Genomic DNA, 19,215 nt, shown 5'->3' with positions numbered 1-19,215 from the left:
TCTCTTCCTCTCTGCATCTATGCCCACTATAAAACATTGTGGGTACTGAAACAACCTCAAAATTCACAACAAAAACTCACTTACGTGATGTAAGTAGTGGAATTAAACGTGTGACAAGCGGCAACGTGGCAGTAAAATCGGCGTGACATTAGCCAAATATTATTTGCCAATTTGTGCAAGAAGTCAACTATTTGGCCAGACTGGACGAGGAAAATGGCCCTCGAAAAAACAAATAACCACACAGCATTTTTATTTTTAAAAACACGCAAACCCCCTTCCGTTCATTCACTGCGAACGAACAACGTGACCAATCAAACACGAGTCAAGCGGAGTGGGCGGCAGAGCAAACGTAACGATTGCGATAAAGAACAATAATTTACTTGTACATCTCGCGCCACGGCAAAACGTCGAATAATATGAAAGCTTGTGACGACGCTTACAAACCGTGTTTTAAATTACGTTCAAGAAACACACTTGCAGGCGATGAAAAATACTTTGTCATTATCACACAATCGCATTAACACGTGGGTATATCGAAGACACTGCTCACGTGTGATTTTTGAGGGCACTGCATTAGCTGGAGGAGTGCCTCCATGCTGTCACTTATAACTGTGCATACGTAACGAGGCAGTGCCCGTATCTTTTGTTGATTCTTCAAATCACTGATGTGAATCACTGATTGGCAATCACCAGCATGAATAATCTAACATATATTACCAGCCGCTGGCAGATGCAGCATATTTTTCATTTAAATGTAATTATTATTCTGCACCTCTCATATATCAAGATGAAATACGTAACTTTTCATATTTAAAACTGCCATGTTTAAAATATTTCGGGTATGTACTCTTTCATGTTTGACATTTTACACACGTGCTTATTGATGTTCCTCTTGTAGTTCACAATTTAGCTCTTTGAGCTCATATTTTCATCTAGCTCAAATAGTTTTGCGCCACGGTAGGTCATATGCTCCGACCTATGACCCTAATCCCGACCCGACACCTGTATATTTGGACTGTGCATGTTCTCCACGTGGCTCTCCCCGTGGCCACGTGGATTTTTCTCCGAGTCCTCCAGTTTTGCCCTCCACATTTAGAAACGTGAGTAAAAATTATATGGCTGCGACTATAAATTCCCACATATGATATTAATTTGTCTATCCCAATGAGCTATTTCCTCGTCAAATAGGGGACACCTAATAGGATTTTCAAATATCTTGAGTGGGACCACACACGAACACACACACGAACACACACACTTCAGCTACATCTGTCAGTCACTGCGAGATGCCCTTGCAGCGACAAAAGTGACCGAGCACGCTAAAATTGAAAACGCAAAGAGTTGGCGGGTCGAAAATATTCCCCTGCAGTACCCGATTAGTGCCGCTAAGATACCGTTACAGGGCGCGCGTGGCTGCGGGCCGCATTAAATGAAGTCGCCGGCAGCGTACGACCCACGGGGCCACGTGGTTCACCACCGTTGTTGTAAAATAACGACCTAGCCTCAAAAGCGATCCCAAGCTGTCCACGCCGCCAGATCTCGTGACGCTGCCACGCCCTCACAGCAGATACTCCTGCTCGTCCACGAGCCGCCCCGCTCGCAGCGATTCCGTCGCCCAATCCGCGTGCACAACGCGGAACAACTTGCCCGCGAGCCTGCGGCGCGCCGCCTTGATACGCCCGAGGCGCCCGGCGTCGTCCGCCAGCGACAGCACGTGTGACACGGCGACGCCGGCAGTGGGCGAGGAGGTGAGCACGGCTCCCCGCGCCCGCAGCCGCAGCCCCAGCAGCTCCAGGCTGCAGTTGGCGAGGGCTGTCGAGGGGTCGCCCACCTCCGTGTACATGTCCAGGTAAAAGACGCAGCGGCGGAACAGCACCGCTGGATGCCCGGCCCAGCCGTACCTGCGATCATTCATTCATGAATACACGAGCCAAGATTCAGCTCTCATTTGGCCGTTGTGGTTGGTTCACGTCCTGATTGGATAGTCCACTGTGGGTAGGGTTTGGTTGGAGGATTTTTCATGTGCTAGCAGGCCACGTGACGTCGCATGTCGTGTGTGCAATATCGGGACGTCACGTGGCGTCATGACGTCATATCGTCCGTACACATGACCGCTAATCCGGTGTCTCTCATCTCAACAATCTCTTGCTTACCTCTCATCATCTTAGCATCTCTTGTCTACAGCTCTCACTTGCCCATCTCACTTTAATCTCTTTATGTCTCAGTGGGCTATATCTTTCAGTAGGCCACTTCAACAGCCTTTGAAGGGTCAAATCTAGCTAGCCAGTTGCCAGATGAAGATCTCTGAGCCAGCGCACGACTCCTGTTGGCAGCGTGCTATTTCTCCCCGGAACACCGGGAACGCCCCCCCCCCCCTCCCGATGGCCCTTCCACCGCTGCCTTTCGCACGGCGCTCACCTCTCCTCAATGTCGGCGATGGTGCATGCGGGCACCGGTTTCCCCTTCCCGCGCTCCGCCATGCGGCCGAACACCTCGCGCAGCTGCGCATCGTCCGTCGGGGAGAAGTAGCTGTCGCCGTGCTCGTCAAACTCCTTGGTGTACTCCTGCTTTGTCTCCTCCGTCAGGTGCACCACGTGGCGCGGCTGCCACGGCACAAGCGAGCCCCTCTCCAGGCACTCCACAAGCCAGCCCGCTGAGCGAGTGTGCACGGCAGCAGCGACAATCAGCGAGCGGGTCGAGCCCATATTTCCACGCGACCACTGTGGACACCGTCAGCCCAGGAAAGGTGCCCATTCCTGGCCCAGGAATGGCCCTATACTAGCCCAGTACTAGCCCAGGAATGGCCCAGTACTGGCCCAGGAATGGCCTTATACTAGCCCAGTACTGGCCCAGTATTGGCTGGGGAATGGCCCATTACTGGCCCGGGAATGGCCCATTACTGGCCCAGGAATGGCCCATTATTGGCCCATTATTGGCCCAGGAATGGCCCGGTACTGGCCCAGGAATGGTCCATTACTTGCCCAGAATGGCCGGGTACTGGCCCAGGAATGGTTCATTATTGACCCAGGAATGACCCGGTACTGGCCCAGTATTGGCTGGGGAATGGCCCATTACTGGCCCGGGAATGGCCCAGTACTGGCTCAAGAATGGCCCGTTAATGGCCCAGGAATGGTCCATTATTGGCCCAGAATGGCCCGGTACTGGCCCAGGAATGGCCCATCATTGACCCAGGAATGGCCCGGTACTGGCCCAGTATTGGCTGGGGAATGGCTCATTACTGGCCCGGGAATGGCCCAGTACTGGCTCAGGGATGGCCCGTTAATGGCCCAGGAAGGGCCCAGTACTGGCCCAGGAACAGCGCCGGAGCACAGATCTGTGTAGCCCACACTCCGTGAGTTCATGAAGCTCCATGGCCTCAGCAATTCTTGCTAACTCCAGCGACCCGAGTTCAATACCCAGTCATGGCCAACATCAGTGGCAAGTGATATCTGAATTGTACTTAGAGACAGCCTCTTTACCAATCTGCACTGACCAGGCTGGGAAGTGTGGGCAAACAATTCCCATTACTGAAGTAGTGTTGAGAGGCTTTGATAAGTATTCAAGCAAGCAGTGGATTAATAAATCACTTACAAATTACGGTGCAAAAATTATGATGCAAAAGTTATAACACAGCTGAAAATTAAACCGACGCGCGTGCTGAAAATATTTGTATTATTTGTTCACCCAAAGATAATCGGGCGTGAAGTATGATCCACCCTACCCCGCCCAAAGTTGTTGGATTCACAGATGCACACCACCGCACTTAATAAAATCAGTTTCGTAAATCACAAGTGTGGTGAATAAATATATGCATAAAGGTTATTGCCTGTGCAGATGCGTTTAAAGTTATACATACAGCACCACTGTGTAACATCTGCCAACCTTGCCACTTAACCTATGGGGCCACCGTATAAACGAGCTACCAGCAGGAGTGGTGATGACCCACAGCGTGTACACATACAGCCCTTTGCACTGCCCTCTGCTGCCCAACACATAGCACTCAAAGCCACATGATACACTGTGGTCACCTATATCCAACCGCTATCCCAGTCTCAACCCTGCTCAGCTTCTGAGATCTGATTAAATCTGACGAATCGGGTGATTTGGTAATCGGCACACAACTTGAAGGTTGTCAAAATAACCATTGACAAAAAATATCGCGGAAAGAAAACCCCCGAGGGTCACAATTCCACATTTTAGTTTCGGAAGATGCAGCACACGAGCATCTGGCTCCGACGAGCCTTCAGGAAGGGACGATGTGGTAATTGAGCAATTGTGGCTAATTTTACCGAATTTGGTTTCCAGCCGCGGCCAAACAGTGGCCCCACTGTCGTGGCACAATGTCGGAGCATCGCTTACATCCGCGCAAATTATCGGACGCCACTCTCGCTCAATAACAACCCTGTGGGGGCATTGTCAACGGGCCGAGGGGTTGGACGCGAGCCAGAGGGAATCCTGGACGGAAAGGTGAGCACACACCGAGCACTGCTGGGCCATCGGCCCCCACTCCAGTCTTTGTTTACTGTAAAAGTAAAAATCCCGAGGCTTAAATGGGATATTTAATGTCACGTGCACCCACACAATAATGAACGTACACGCGGGATCGACAATCTCACAATGTCCCCCAATTTTAGGTCAATGCTGGTATGGCATGGTTTGTCTCGCCAACAAAAGAGCTACGCGAAACAAAATCAACGGAGGATGCGGTGAAGAATGATACACACAATCTTCACTGAAAAGAGTATTGACATTAAACTTGTTGACAAACGTGAAACTATAAACTGTAAGCTTCCTCCCAGTTGCTTTGCTTTCTAAACGTTATGACCACCATAGCACTTGGCATTTTGATTGTGATCTTCCTTAAAATAAGCAACAAGTTATCTCAATGATATCTTTCTAGTTTAGAATGAAGGTTATCGAATGCCCTACATGCCTATCTCTATCTACAGACTGACCTATCGGGCTATTTATATCCTATATAGATAGCCCAGTGGACCAACAGATAACAATTTGTATAGCCAGGTGAGTTATACATCTATGCTGTACATCTTTGCTGTGGCTGTCTCCCATAAGTGTACATCTACAGCCCTTTGTCAATCCACCGCTGAACGAGGGCCTCGCCATGTTGTGCGGGTTGTGGAGGTCATCTGACCATACTTCGCCACACTGGTCAGTGCGGGTCGGTGATGAGGCAGCAGAAAAGTAATGTACAAGTATGGATTGTGCTGCACTGCGCCCAATGCATCCACTTGTGTACAGAATTAACATTGTCATCGAAAACGCCAACTCAACAAATTGAAAGTAGAGCTGGGAGATTCCAGTGGGCATCAGCTTTGATTCCTACAATTCCACCTGAGGCTATTCCTACCGGAATCACTCTTCCTCCGTGGGGTGAATCTAATGTTCAAATCCCCATTCGACTGAATACGGATCCAACATTTATTCCACCGTGGAAGACCGATGCTCTAAAATGAGATTATAAGAATTGATCTTAATTATAATATAAGCTTTGATTAGCTTTAAAATACATTACCTTGAGCACAGTGATTTTTTTACTAAATGCCTTTCATTTATTTTATCACAAGTAATGGACATTCATGGAAATTTTATTTTATCGAATGCGCTTTGAGACGCCTTTAGTGATGTGCAGTGTGCTCCAGAAATAACTCGCGATTAAACAATTACATGATTATAATTTGTGGAATAATCTCATTGTAGTACGTGACTTTAATTATATTGGGATTTGATTGTGTTGCGAGCTTAAATAAGCTTCAGCTTTCATATCTATAAATGGATACTACGTCTTCTTCATAGATCTGCCTCTCCATGTGAAACAAAAAAGTGTTTTTTTCTTACGCAATTCATTGGTTCCACGGTCTTCTGGGAATGCATAACTTCAGCAGCATTGATTCCATGCAAGCAAAAATCGGTTTTGGCAAATTACTTTTATAATCCATTCGTAGTCAAATTAAGTTACGAAAACATCAACATTGATTTGGGGTGATTATTGCACAGATATGTAAGAGGGGCGGTGCAATGGTAGCACTCGTGTCTCATGGCAAAAAACGGGCTTGGGTTCGATTTCCAACTCGGGTGCCTTTCCGTGCGGAGTTTGTGTTCTCCCTCTGTTCTGTCAGGGTTTCCTCTGGATTCTCTACTTTCCTCGCTTGGCTAAAAAAAACACACTCTAACTGGTACTGGCCAAAAACATCCAAATGCTACCTGTAAATCTCTCAATGAGATTACACAACATCATCCATCCCCTACTACAGGACCCTACTGAAAATGGATCTTGAGACTCAGTGAGGCTTTCCTGGGTAAACAAGCAGAATCATAACAATACATCACGTAGATAAAATGACAAAGACCCCCGTATAGCCTAGAACAGACTGGAGGGGCAAGTGCTGTTAGCGAGTAGCACCTATGAATGCCGGCACGGCACACGAGGGCGTGGGTGACTTGCACCGCGCTCGGCCGCCTTTGTCTCCCGAGTGGCGATGTTTACACACCGCACCAGGTACTCATTTGAGGATGCGTCGACCTAGGGGAGGCCCAGGGCTGGTTCAAACACTCGTCACTGGTGTTGGCATTGAGCGGAAATCGAACTCGGGTCGCTGGGTTCGTCGCGCAGCGCGCTAACCGCTACACATTAAAAAAAAAATGATACTCCAACTGATGCTCCTGCTGTTGCGGAGTGACTCATGCAGCCAACTATGGCTACAGGGTTTGGTGGTACATGTTGTTTATGTCGTTTATTGTGAAATTTCGGTCACAGTTCCTATGATCACTGTTACATTGCTTTTATGGCTTTATTTTGGTGATTTCGAAAAGTTTTTGGTTTGGCCATGTTTGTTTGTTGTAGTACGGAGTTAGACTGATGACTTTAATCTAAGGTGCCTTGTGGTTGTTGTTGTTTGACTTGCATCCCACTGGGATTTTTGCACACAGCGTTGGTGTACGGTGCTTTTTCTGGATTATTTTGCTGTTTTTTCCTGGATTTTCCGTTTGCGCAGTCACATAGTCACTTTAAGATGTTTTCTTGTTCATGTTTTTGTTTTTTGTTTGTTGCGGTTGCACCCGATTCAAGAGCTGAATGGCTCACAGGGCTATACCAAATAAATGAAACTGAAACTGAAAAACTGAAACACTAACGCTCACCACACCACGGCGCTTGTGCCACGTGAAATGTCGAATGCCCGCTGGCAGGAGGTTATGGGGCAGAACCAGGTGCCATGGGTCGACTGACTGAGATGACTGGCCGATGCACCACCTGTGCCCCCTACTGTGCCAACTTGCTGTGTTTTAGCCACCCAGCGCTCCGCTCGTTGTTTTGAGCGTCGCTCCTCTGCCCTCCGTTGTTGCTGGAGGGCGACTGCCTCCAACTGCCCAGTAGCAGCGTCCTTCACGAGCCTCCTCCACAGAGGCCGATCTTGACACCGCTGGTACCATTATGAGACCTCCTTTGCCAGTAACAAGATATAGGAATAGGTTTTACCCTTTTAACTGGCACAAAAACTGACACCTTTATTCAAGGCATCATGTTTGCAATAACCACAATACAAGCAGTCAAAATGCAAACAAAAAAGACAACTCTGATAATACGCCTTTTGGTGTCTTCTGGTCCACCACCAATGGAGACTAGTCTCTAAGAAAAGCCGTCTCGGGTGTGGACCAATCAAATTCAAGGACAGTGCATATTATTATCAGAGTTGTCTTTTTGTTTGCATTTTGACTGCTTGTGTTGTGGTTATTGCAAACATGATGCCTTGCATAAAAGGTGTCAGTTTTTGTGCCAGTTAAAAGGGTAAAACCTATTCCTACCGCTGGTACCACATCACTCCATCTCTTCTCTAGCCCGTGCCGTGCCCGTTTAGCGCCCCTCTATTGGCACACACACACACATGCACACGCACGCACGCACGCACGTCCACGCGGGTTGCCTTGCGCGGGGCCCCACCTCTGATGACGTCGTGCTTGCTGGCCCCGATGACGTTGCGCACGCGGGCGGTCAGGACGTCCACAAGGACACAGTAGGTATCCAAGCCCGGATTCTGTACGATGAAGCCACCGCACTCCGCCACGCGCCGCTCCAGCTGAGCCTTCGGGTGTTCCGCCGTGCCGCCCATCACACACACCTCCACGTCTTGGAAGAGCTCGCTCTTGCGCTCCACCCCAGAGAGGTCCTGCGCTGTGGGTATCAAAACATTACAATTTAGTGGCGTGCAGTGTCTAAATCTCAGCCATATTACAAAGACACGACATAGAAAACATGGGCATATTTATTTTATGGTCAGTCATAGAAGGGGGCGGAGAGTGGAAGGACATTCCAGACTAAATTGAAAACTCATTCTCAATTGAAAACTCATTTCTTTAGAACTGCTTTTTGTGTTCGTTTGTTTCCCATCCCCCCGCACCTCCGTTAAGCACGGTTGGCAAACGTACGGTACGAAATAAGTTCAACATACAATACATAAACGTACGCAACTTACAAATAACACAAGAGAAATGCGTTGTGGGTTATCGTGTTATTCCAGGAGACATTTGCCTCCATTCACTGCCAAGTGTAGGCACAACCTAGAGATCTTCAGCCACCTCTATAAACTATTTTTTTTTTATTTTATTAGGTAAAGCTCACTGAGCTATGTAGCTCCTTTCAAAAGCAACTTGGCCACAAATGATGGCTCAACGAAGTGGCTTATCATGTGGAAATGTATGGTCGCCAAATACTCTCAACGCATGTTTCTAAATTAGGAGGGGAAAACCGGAGGAACCGGAAAAAAATCGACACGACCACGGGGAGAACATGCAAACTCCATATATACAGATGTCCAGGGTTGGGATCGAACCCATGACCTCTTCCAAACGAGGCGACGTAGTTAACACCTCGCCACCGTCGCACCTCTGAACCGCTCCTGCACAGCGATGGTGCGGCGAGACCCCGGGCCGGCAGCGGTGGCCGCAGCGCGACGCCGCCGCTTCTTGTCGCTGTCTCCGTCCCCGTCGGCAGTGGCGGCGGCGTCCACGTGGCGCTTGGTGAGCCGCCCGGCGGCCCGCAGGGCCCGCAGGCCCGCCAGCGTGAGGCACTCGTGCCACGCCTTGTCGTCCCGGATGCGCTCAATGCGCGGGAAGCGCAGAGTGCAGCCGGTGCGGTACTGGTCGCTCGCCACGATCTCCGCCGCCCGCACCTGGGTTTTGTTCACGAAAAATGATATGACGTTGAAAAATTATATAATCGTCGCTTGCGTGCTAGCTGCACTAACTGGCCACTTGAAGGAAATATGAGATTGATTGCGGTGGACCCTTGAGTGCCGGGATCGCCAATCAAGCCGACAGCTTCACGTTGAATTCTGTCAAGTTAATTGAGAAAATAACTGCATGCTTCATCGCATTAGTCCAACTTCAGCAGAATCTGCTCTCTATAAAATTAATAATTGTTCGGAATTAAAGAAGGCTTGCTATGATTGTGACCCCCCCCCCCGCCCCCCCTCCCCCCCCTGTTACAGACGGACGAGACAGCGCGAATGCGTCAACGCCGTCAACCTCCGTTTGAAAGCGTTTATAACTACGTCCGCCTCGTAACGGGCACCATCACCACAAGTGACACCGCCGTCGTTGACTTAATAAGAATGATTTGTCATCGTAATCGTCATCGTAATCGTCATCGTAACCGTCGTCGTCACCTTCGGCGCCATCGTATAAACACCACCGTGAACAGCGTCGTGACATGGGCGAGGGAATGTGAAGAGGAAGGGGATGTATGTAGCTAAATAATCCCTCATGCTGTGTTCCCTAAATTATAGCCTTACTGGCCATGTGACATTTGACCAATGGCCCGAGAGAGCGCCCAATCTCCTTACATCTCGGAGTAGGATCAGCATTGAGCCCGGATAGTGACTAGCCCTGCACGGGAGGAGGCGGGGGGATATGTGGAGACGAGTCGAGGGTAGTGCAGTAAAATCCATCGTTGCAAGTGTTTTGCCTGAAACTTAAAAGCTAAGTAGTGCATTAGGCTGACTTTACCCCATGAGTGACATATCACCCTCTGGGGGGTAATTTTTGGGGGCCTATATTCCAAAATGTCGGTTTTAAAGCTTTTTTTGTAGTTCTAAGCATAGATTCCATTACATTTGTGCGAAATGTCAGCTTTATATCCCTTTTAGAACGTAAACAGATTTTACATTAACACTCAGTCAAGATCGTGATTTAGATTAAGCACTTTCAGCAGGAGGGCACAGATTAAAAATAAAAGACTTGTGGTGTAAATGAGCTCTTACAATAAATATACTATCTTGAGGTTCATCGCCACGTACGGAGCACTTGGCATGGTCACAACAGCGTCGCATCCACAACGCCCTGACAGACCACACTGGTCAATATGCGGTCCTGTCTGTAGGAGCGGGAGGCGTACTGACGCACGCAGTTCATGACCTTACACACGGCAGCAGCCACCAGTGAATGCTTTCGAGTTTGTTCCCAGCCTGCACTCTCCTCGCACCTCCGATTAGCACGGTTGGCCAAGTAAGAGTGCAAAGGAAGTTTAACATGCATACACACACACTTTCCCAGTCTCACGCATTTCTCAACATATATACAGAAAGTGTTGGAAAACTTAACACAGGTTAAATCTTGACTTAAAGCTTTCGTGACTGCTGGAATTCATATTCTTTGGGTCTTTCGGTAAAGTCACGTAGATAAGTAATTTTTTTGTTATTTTCTTTGAACCTATCTACGTGACTTTATCACCCTTAGGCCATGCCAAAGTTGTATCCCCACAGTGACCAGGGAGGGGTAGTCCACACAGATACCTGGGACACACGGTGGTAAAAAAAACAAGTGGCTACGCAGTTCTGATTATTCCTAGGCAAGGGTGAAGACCGGTATATAGTTGTCCCATTGTCCTGCTGCTGCTGCTGCCTAAAATATGGTCACGAAATTGAGCGTCTTGAGTTGCTCTAAACAAGACTGGGAGCATTGTACACGCATTATGGAGACTGTGACGGGACATGCAAGGCATGACGGGAGAACCAATCCAATGGCCACAGGTGCACCTTTCTGCTGTGTAGAAATCCCTTTAAGCGTGTATTGCGACTGCTCGAGTTTCTCGTCGTTGACAGAAAACGTTTGAATTTGTCTACAAATCAACACCAACAACGACAAATCGGTAACTTAAAAGCTGCCCACCTGCACGACGACCGCGTTGCACGGCTCCAGGTACACCTCCGGCTTCTCTGTGGCGCACAGGATGCAGCCGGGTGGGTCCTTGCGCCGGTACGGGCGCCAGTGTGGTGCCAGCTTCAGGCCCAGGTCGTAGAGCTCCTGCATGGTGTAGCCCGAGCCGACGCGGCACAGCGTGTGGAACACCGCCGGCCGCTCCCCGTCCTCCGCCACCTCCGCCACGGCGCACAGGAAGTGCGACATCATGCCGCCGCGCCTGCCCTTGCCCCAGTAGCCGCCGACGATCAGCAGGTCCAGCTCGTCCATCAGGTCGCCCATGTACTCGGGCTTGATCTTGTACCAGCCGTAGCCGCGCTTGTCCGGCTTGTAGACGGACGCCGGGTCCTTGATCATGATGCCCTCCTCGCGGCTGTCAATGGCGTCGTTGAGGGCGTCGGCGACGTCGCCGCGCGTGCGGATCTCGCGCTTCTCCACCGCACGCAGGCGCCCCTCGACGGGCGCGAAGGTCTCGCGCAGGAGCTCGTCGCGTCGCCGCAGGGGCTCGCCTGTCAGCCGCTGCCCGTTGAGGAGCAGCACGTCGAAGACGCAGAAGCACGCCTGCAGCGGCGAGTCGGCGTCGGCCCCGAGGTGCTTCACGTCGAAGCGGCCGCCCTTGGTCACGAAGGTGGAGGAGCGCGCGTTGTAGCCCATCATCTCGCCGTCGAGGATCACGCTGGAGACGTGCGGGGCGAAGGCGGCGTGCACGAAGCGCGTGAGCGAGCCCTCGGTCGGTGCGCCGCCGAACTGCGCCGTGTACTCGAAGCCGTTGCGGGAGAAGTACCTGAAGGGATCGGAGGAGGGGAGTGGGGGGGGGGGGCACCTCTTTAGGACGGCGCTTGCGGCTCGCTATTCATTCGTTCGTTTACGAGCCCAAACTGCTGTGTTGATGTTCCCCGTGTTAACGATAAGACGAAGGGAATGCCATCATTAACTACGCCACACAACTGCGATAAAATAAAGCATGCAATACATTGTGTTGAAGTCGTAGCTTTTAACAAATTGTGAGCCTTTGGAATGTGTTACTACACACAATGGCTTAAACATTAATATTACGTTCGATGCAGACTTAACATTCATTCAGTTCGACAATAAATAACTCCCATATAAATCACAGGTTTATAACAACGACCTCGACCCACAAAGTCTCATTCTGAAAAAAATAATGTTCAACCCCTCCCCCGGATTGTCTGTCCCCCCCAATTCAACTAACGTTCTGCTGCGAGCCTTTGTTCATGTGTACAGCAAAAATCTGAGAAAAATATTTTTCATGAGGGTACCCATTTGGGATGTGGGTGGCGCGTTCATGCAGCGGTGAGCGCACGATGACATGAACCTACCACGGTTAACGTGAGTGACCAATGATATCAGAAATGTTCTAGATTTGAAGCTTTCGTGACTGCAAGGATCCATACTCTTTGGTTCTATTCGGTAAAGTCACTTAGGTAAAAAATAAAATAAAACAATAAAAAATAAAAATCACGTTTCGGCCACAACACAAGTGGCCTTCATCAGGTGAAGGGACCGGACTGTCAAGAGGACAGCGTTGACAGTCCGGTCCCTTCACCTGATGAAGGCCACTTGTGTTGTGGCCGAAACATCGTGATTTTTATTTTTTATTGTTTTATTTTATTTTTTACCAACGTGACTTTACCGAACAGAACCAAAGAGTATCAGAAATGTTCCTCGCGACACCCCACCACTCCCTCACCAACTTGGTTATTACCATTGCTGCTGCTTTCTACGGTGGCCACACAGGGACCTCAACTTGGTGGTCCAGTTGGCAGAAAGTCCAAACGACTTTCCGAATGAATATCTCCTCTTTGGGCGTCGTTTCACTCAAAGTGACGAATCAACGTGACGGATCGCGCTTGGGGGGGTTGTGGGTGGAGGGGGGGAGGCACCTGTAAACGTCGCCGTCGCGATGCAGCTGCATGCGCTCTCCGTCCAGCTTGGTCTCCACATAGAAGGGCTGGTGGCTCATGAGCCGCTCCACCCGGTCCATCTTGCCCACGGCGCCCAGCATGGGTTTGAACGCCGAGAAGAGGCGCACCGATTGCACGTCGTCGCAGCTCGCCGCCGGGTCGTGCAGCTGCCGGCACACCTTGTGCAGGTCCACCGTGACCCCGTAGAGGTCGGCGGCGTCCGCGTGGAACAGGTCCAGGATACTCTGCTGGCTCAGGCCCATCTTCATCTCCTTGAGCACCATGCGGATGAGCCACTTCTGCTCCAGCGCCGACGTGCTGCCCAGCAGCGTCAGCAGGCTCGTCTTCACCCGCTCCTTGCTCTTGGACGCGTTGCCCGAGGCCAGGGCGTCCAGCTGGCGGTTCACCTCCTCCACGGTGAGCGTGCCGCCCGCCGAGCAGCGGGGGCGCAGCACGAAGTAGGCGACCGATGCGAAGTCCCCCGCGTCGCCCCGCTGGGCGCCCCCCACCGGCGCCCGGTAGTTGAGCAGCCGAGCGGCGTCCTTCCCATCTCGCGGGAGTCCCAAAACCTCGAGAGAGTAACAAGAAAGAATGCTTTTCGATTTAAAGCTTTCGTGACTGCAAGGATTCATCTTCTTTGGTTCTTTCGGTGAAGTCACGTAGAATGAGAATAAAATAAGAAATTAATAAAATAACACAATAAAATTCTCACGACGCTCCAGCACGACGCTCCAGCGCTGTCCTCGAGGCAGTCTCGTCCCTTCACCTGATGAAGGCCACTTGTGTTGTGGCCGAAACGTCGTGAGAATTTTATTGTGTTATTTTATTAATTTATTATTTTATTCTCATTCTACGTGACTTTACCGAAAGAACCAAAGAAAAAGAATGCTTTCTTTGACACCAGCGCTTGCAATCGAGAGCTCGACGTTTTGAATCGACCTGCCATTTTCACCCATTTTCATATATCTCTCCCAGGTTCTTCGAGCGTTGCTCAATGCAATGGACATCTCAACTCTACTGCAGCTTCAGGAGTGCTGCTTGTTACTGGTCGCTTGGCTTTCTGGGCCTTTTGGTCTGTGCTCAACAACCGTCATTGCTGAACAGACTTCCAGCAAAAGCACCACAATAATAGTTGAAGCAACGATGGTAAGAGGCAGTCAAAGTCTGCATGAAATGTGGGTACTGAAGGCATCATTCAGGAGGCATTGGAATAAAGACTGACTTGGACGCAATAACAACAGCTCGTCTGTCAGAGAAAAAGGTTGACGACTCAAGTGCTCGTGGTCTACGAACCTATCGGACACCATAAAAAAACTATTCGGGGCAAGATGATAGTGGTTAGCATAGTGGTTAGCGCACTGTGCAAGGAACCTGGTAACCAGAGTTCAATTCTCGGTCACTGCAAACGTAACTTGTGAGTCGTCTTGGTGAGTAATCTTTAAAAAGAAAATTCAGAGTCAAAACATCATAAACAGCAAACTAGAAGAAACAGAAAAGCATTTAGGAAGGATGTAAAACATTTCACGAAGAGACAGGGTGAGTAACATAATTGTATTACATACAGCAGGTCCAAAAAGAAATGTATAACAATCACAGAAAGTTAGATTTCTAGAAGGTGCAATGAGCAAACTAGAGCATGAATGTTTTGACTGGGAAAATTAGAGGCGCAAGAAGCCAGGGAAGACAGCGAATTTTAGTACAAAACAAACTGGAACAAATGGATGCAATTGTGAGTATCCAGTGCAAAGTGCTTTAATAATATCATGGGCCGAGCTAAATGGAAGAAGGCCATGACCGCCGATGTGTTTGAGGACATGGCACAGAGAGAGAAACAGCAAAACATCTTAAAAGCAAACGCAATCCTCGTGCAACAAACAGCGACCGTTGTGGCATCATCAAGGGGTTCTCAAGCGCCCACAGATTGTTCACCTTCCGCGCACACCTCCGATGAGCACGGTTGGCTCCGTCCGGCGCGAAAGAAGTTCAACATACCATGCGTACATACAAAACATTTCATGAAGTGACCACCTCGATATAGAGCTTGGCGAGCGCGCTCTCCTTCACGCCGTACGCCACGCGCTCGCGCTCCAGCTGGGGCAGGACGAGCCGCATGGCCGGGTAGAAGGAGTCGGTGGTCGTGGTCGTGGTGCCGGCATCACCGCCGTGGTGCAGGGCGTTGTGGAACTTCCTCCAGGTGCCGAGGAACTCCTTGAAGTGACGCTCCTTCTCCGGCCGCGCCTTGCTGGACCTTATCTTCTCCAGGGTCTTGCACAGTTCGGCAAAGGGCACCTTGGAGGCCACCGTGATTGACGCTTCGGTCGATGTTGTTGCCGTTGCTGCTGAAGATGCCATGTTGGCCGGTTTTGGGATTGCTTTGTTCAGTTGTATTGGTATTCGTGTTAGTCTCTCGGACTTTCAACATGTTTTCGCCATTGGCCGTCTTCAACGGAGCGCAAGTTTCGTGTAAATAAGATTTGTTTTTGCTCTAGTAAGTTTGCACATTCCCTCCCTTTAGACGGTCTTGGGCTGCGGTCGTCATTTTAAAAGAGCTGCTCTGCCCAGTGGGCCTTACCAACTGGGATAAAGTAAAGAGTCCGAGGTTGTTCTTTAATCACCTGAAAGGGACATCAGACATGCAAACAAGAACACAGACATGGGAATTAAATTCGATGGGTTTTTTCCCATTTTAATGGCTCTCAAAAGTTGAGGCCAGAAGTCATTTCCAGGAAGATCAGAGAGAAAAAAACATATTTAGCCACGGCGACCATCATAACGGCAAATGTGTTCGAGTGAAACAAATAAAAATACAAAGTTAAACATCATAACTGCAAACATGGCAACGAATACCAACAGCTAATCCAAACAACAAACATCATAACATTTGTGTTTTCCAGTGCAACAAACAAAACAGAATAACAATCATAACGGCAAACAAACAACTCTCAAAATTAATTGTAATAGAAATTTTAAAAAATGCAGTCATTACATTTTACCCTTACGTTGCGCTGTTCGCAACGCACACGTTACTACATCAAAAAAAGTTGCATTGCATGGGTTTATCGCCACGTGATTTGTCTCCAAAGCGTCGTGAATGAATGTAAGACGGAGTGAATATTGTCCGGTGAATGAGGTGGCCCTCCGTATGTCATAAAGGAGTTTTAAAACGAACACAAAAAAGTCACACCACTGATGTGGCTCACGACTACTTACACTAATTACTGACTTGTCAACACCGACAGTATATAATTACACTTTTCATTAAACTCACGGGCGTAGATGCGATGGCGACAAATATACACAGAGTTTCGTGAGAAAACGATTTCCTGTATTGGATGTAATCAGCTATTTGATGCCTTAACGTAGCAGTCAGCGAGTTAATGATTACTAATGAATAACATACAGCATTCACGGCTGCAACTTTTTTTTATTGATCTTAACGTTTGTTCACTGTACATTTAGCAGTGGGCGACCCAAGGCAGAATACGCATTGTTGTTGTGTCCGCACTTTATACGCCAACTCGCACCGACCAGAACGGTGAAGTATGACAACAAAAACAACCGCCACACACCCCGCTCGAGACGCAACGTGGGGCGACGAGGATCCTCATCCAACAGCGGACTTCACAAGTAGTGCCGCACGCAACACTTTGAGCAGCTGGCGATGTTGGGCAATTCCGTGAACAATTAAAAGCCTCGCATCTGCCCGAGAGACGCACAAACCACGCGAATGTTTTGTCGGCTTTAAACGAGGGCGCCCCATTCGCCTCTTCAGCGCCAATGCGTGATTACACGTGTTACGCGTGTTCACACAATGTTATTGATTATCACTACATGCTGTTGTATACATCTGAAATAACGAAAAAGTCAACGTTGGACTTACGAGGGGCTTGACTCCTTCCTGTTCCGGATCAAGCCATAACGTCACCTCCACGCACCCCTGTTCTGCGCACTTGGTACAGTCGTCGCGTATTGAATACATCGCGCGGTGGGCCTGTCCATGCCATTAAAGGGGTGGGTGTGGGGAAGTCAATAAGTGGGGGCTGAGTTCTCATTCATTTAGCCCGATGGTGAAACAAACGTCGCTCTGCTGATGAGAAAACTGAATGTCGAAGCCGGCGCAAGAGTGTTGATGTATATAAACAAAACACACAAAGCTACTGCTAAAAAAAAACTCCATCCCTGCAGTGACAAAATAAATATCCGTCGACGTGAAAAATAAGTGATGATTGTACGCGTTCCATCAGTCGGCACGAATCTGCCAATTTTAGTCTCTTCTCAAGAGGCCCCGATCGCTTCGGAGAGAATTGTAGCGGTCAAGAGTGGCAATGTGTGTCCACTCACTTAGGGGGGGGGCTTCATCCAGCAGTGGATTGACCGTGGCTAATGATGATGATGATGGGTTCATTGAGCCCCCTCCAGCCACTGGAGGTCGCTCTATTCACAGCGATGCCGTGATATAACAATGAGTCCTGTATATGATGGAGATGCAGTATTGTATGTCTATTTAAATTGTTGGCAGCAGAGGGCAGCAGAGCACAATCCATCGTTGTACAATACTTCTATGCGCTCCGTCTGTGCACCCCGCCCTGTCCAGCGTGGTGAAGTATGGTTACACTACCCCTCTTCTCGAAGCACTGACTTTATACAGACTCACACCCATGTGTGGCTGGATTTTTTTTGAGCGCGTAACATTTGCGAAGCATAAATATTTCAATTAGGCCTGGATTTTAACGTAATTTTTAAAGGTCAGTTAAAATGTATATTGAACTAAAGTTTTGGAAATGTTGCATTCGGTTTAGAAGTCCAATTTGCGACACGCATTTACGACGTCTATATAAGGCCAACGGCGGCTCGATTTACGACGTCTATGTAAGACCGCCCGCGGTTCGATTTACGACGTCCATATAAGGCCGTCCGCGGCCCGATTTACGACAGCCGCGTAAGGCTGATCGTGGCTCGATTTACGACGTCTAAGGGCAATCGTGCCTCGATTTACGTTTATGTAAGGCCACTTACGACTCGATTTACGACTCAGAAACTTCATTAGCGACCCATTTCCCAACGCGACTTATGAACACGTTTGAACAGTTGGACCTCATGGCGGTACCCCGGGGTTCCATAGTGACCCCGGCTCTCGCATAATGTCCGTGATGCAGTCATTCTTAGTCTGTCGATGGTCTGCGATGCAGCAGTCGACTCATCTCGACGAGCTGGACACTACGATGCACCACTACGGTGCGTACGGGAGCGTTCAGGGTTTCAGCGCAATCGACCTCGATTCGTGTCAACATCGCGGAGTGTGGCACCGATTTCGGATTAATTTGTACCTCAGTCGCGGAGTGAAATACACCCCTGGACAGAAATAGTGTCCCAGAAATAAAATATTTAATTGCCTCGGCCAGTTTGTATTATTTAGTACCCCGGGGTACCGCCATAAGGATTAGTTGACGTTTCTACCGTGCAACATAGCAGGAGAAAGTCCCTGTGTTTATTTCTTCAAAAGGAAGAAAAGTAATGTAAAAACGTATGCAAATTTATTTGTGTACATTTTGCTAAAAATGTTATGTTAACTTAACACTTCTTGCCCTATAATAATGTATAGCACAGGGGGACTGTTCTCTAACATGGTGTAGCATTCGCAATGGTTAATACGTTGGTTTTACTATACAATTCTTAACGTTATTGTATATTAATTCCCGAGGGTAGTTTAGATTTTACTATTGCATATAATACACATCATGGGGCCTCCTTTGCCAGAACCTGATGACGACCGTTTGTGTTATGGTCGAAACGTCGTGAGAATTTTTATTGTTTTATATATATTTTATTGTTTCCCTTCAACGTGACTTTACCAAAAGAGCTAAGAATATGAATATCTTAAAACCCGTTTTGTTGCCAGAAAAAAGGGGGAAACCCCTATCATGCACACAAGTACCTTTAGCTGAGGCTTCGTAGGATAGAATTGAAGCTAAAAGGCCCCAAATCGCCGCCCGACCTAGGAGATGAGGGAGGGCCCGACTGCAGGACTCCTTTTGAAGCTTTCGTGACTGCAGGCTTATATCTTCTAGTTAATAAAATC

The 19,215-nt window shown here is 48.8% G+C and overlaps 1 protein-coding gene across 3 annotated transcripts; it reads right to left on the bottom strand.

The window, feature by feature from the left end:
* Positions 1–233: 233 nt before the first annotated feature.
* LIG4 (DNA ligase 4) lies at positions 234–18,419 on the bottom strand. 3 transcript variants are annotated; one of them, XM_032971830.2, is made up of 8 exons: positions 17,017–18,419; positions 15,165–15,751; positions 13,116–13,705; positions 11,182–11,995; positions 8,900–9,185; positions 7,958–8,188; positions 2,419–2,653; positions 234–1,901 (listed from the first exon to the last, which is right to left on the bottom strand). In XM_032971830.2, the coding sequence occupies exons 2-8, from the start codon at positions 15,486–15,488 to the stop codon at positions 1,559–1,561; spliced, it is 2,823 nt and encodes a 940-aa protein (XP_032827721.2). In that variant the 5' UTR covers positions 15,489–15,751; positions 17,017–18,419; the 3' UTR covers positions 234–1,558. The 3 variants fall into 3 exon arrangements, 2 of the variants coding, with proteins under 2 accessions (XP_032827721.2, XP_032827722.2); XM_032971831.2 differs by lacking the exon at positions 17,017–18,419 and adding an exon at positions 16,706–17,010; XR_012947057.1 differs by lacking the exon at positions 17,017–18,419 and adding an exon at positions 16,706–17,010 and having other exon boundaries at positions 1,790–1,901; positions 7,958–8,183.
* Between the last annotated feature and the right edge of the window lie 796 nt (positions 18,420–19,215).

This window comes from Petromyzon marinus, chromosome 47 (assembly GCF_048934315.1).
Source record: "Petromyzon marinus isolate PM22_M1 ecotype Great Lakes invasive population chromosome 47, UKy_Petmar_22M1.pri1.0, whole genome shotgun sequence".
Lineage (NCBI taxonomy): Eukaryota > Metazoa > Chordata > Hyperoartia > Petromyzontiformes > Petromyzontidae > Petromyzon > Petromyzon marinus.
The sequence above is the reverse complement of the archived record's forward strand: the minus strand, read 5'-3'. Positions and strand labels throughout refer to the sequence as shown.

Coding starts and splice junctions, on each gene's coding strand:
- LIG4 (XM_032971830.2), bottom strand. CDS start 15,488: ATGGCATCTTCAGCAGCAACGGCAACAACATCGACCGAAGCGTCAATC. Junction 9,186..11,181: donor GCAACGCGGTCGTCGTGCAG/GTGGGCAGCTTT, acceptor AACAAAACCCAG/GTGCGGGCGGCGGAGATCGT. Junction 2,654..7,957: donor CAAGCACGACGTCATCAGAG/GTGGGGCCCCGC, acceptor ACACTCGCTCAG/CGGGCTGGCTTGTGGAGTGC.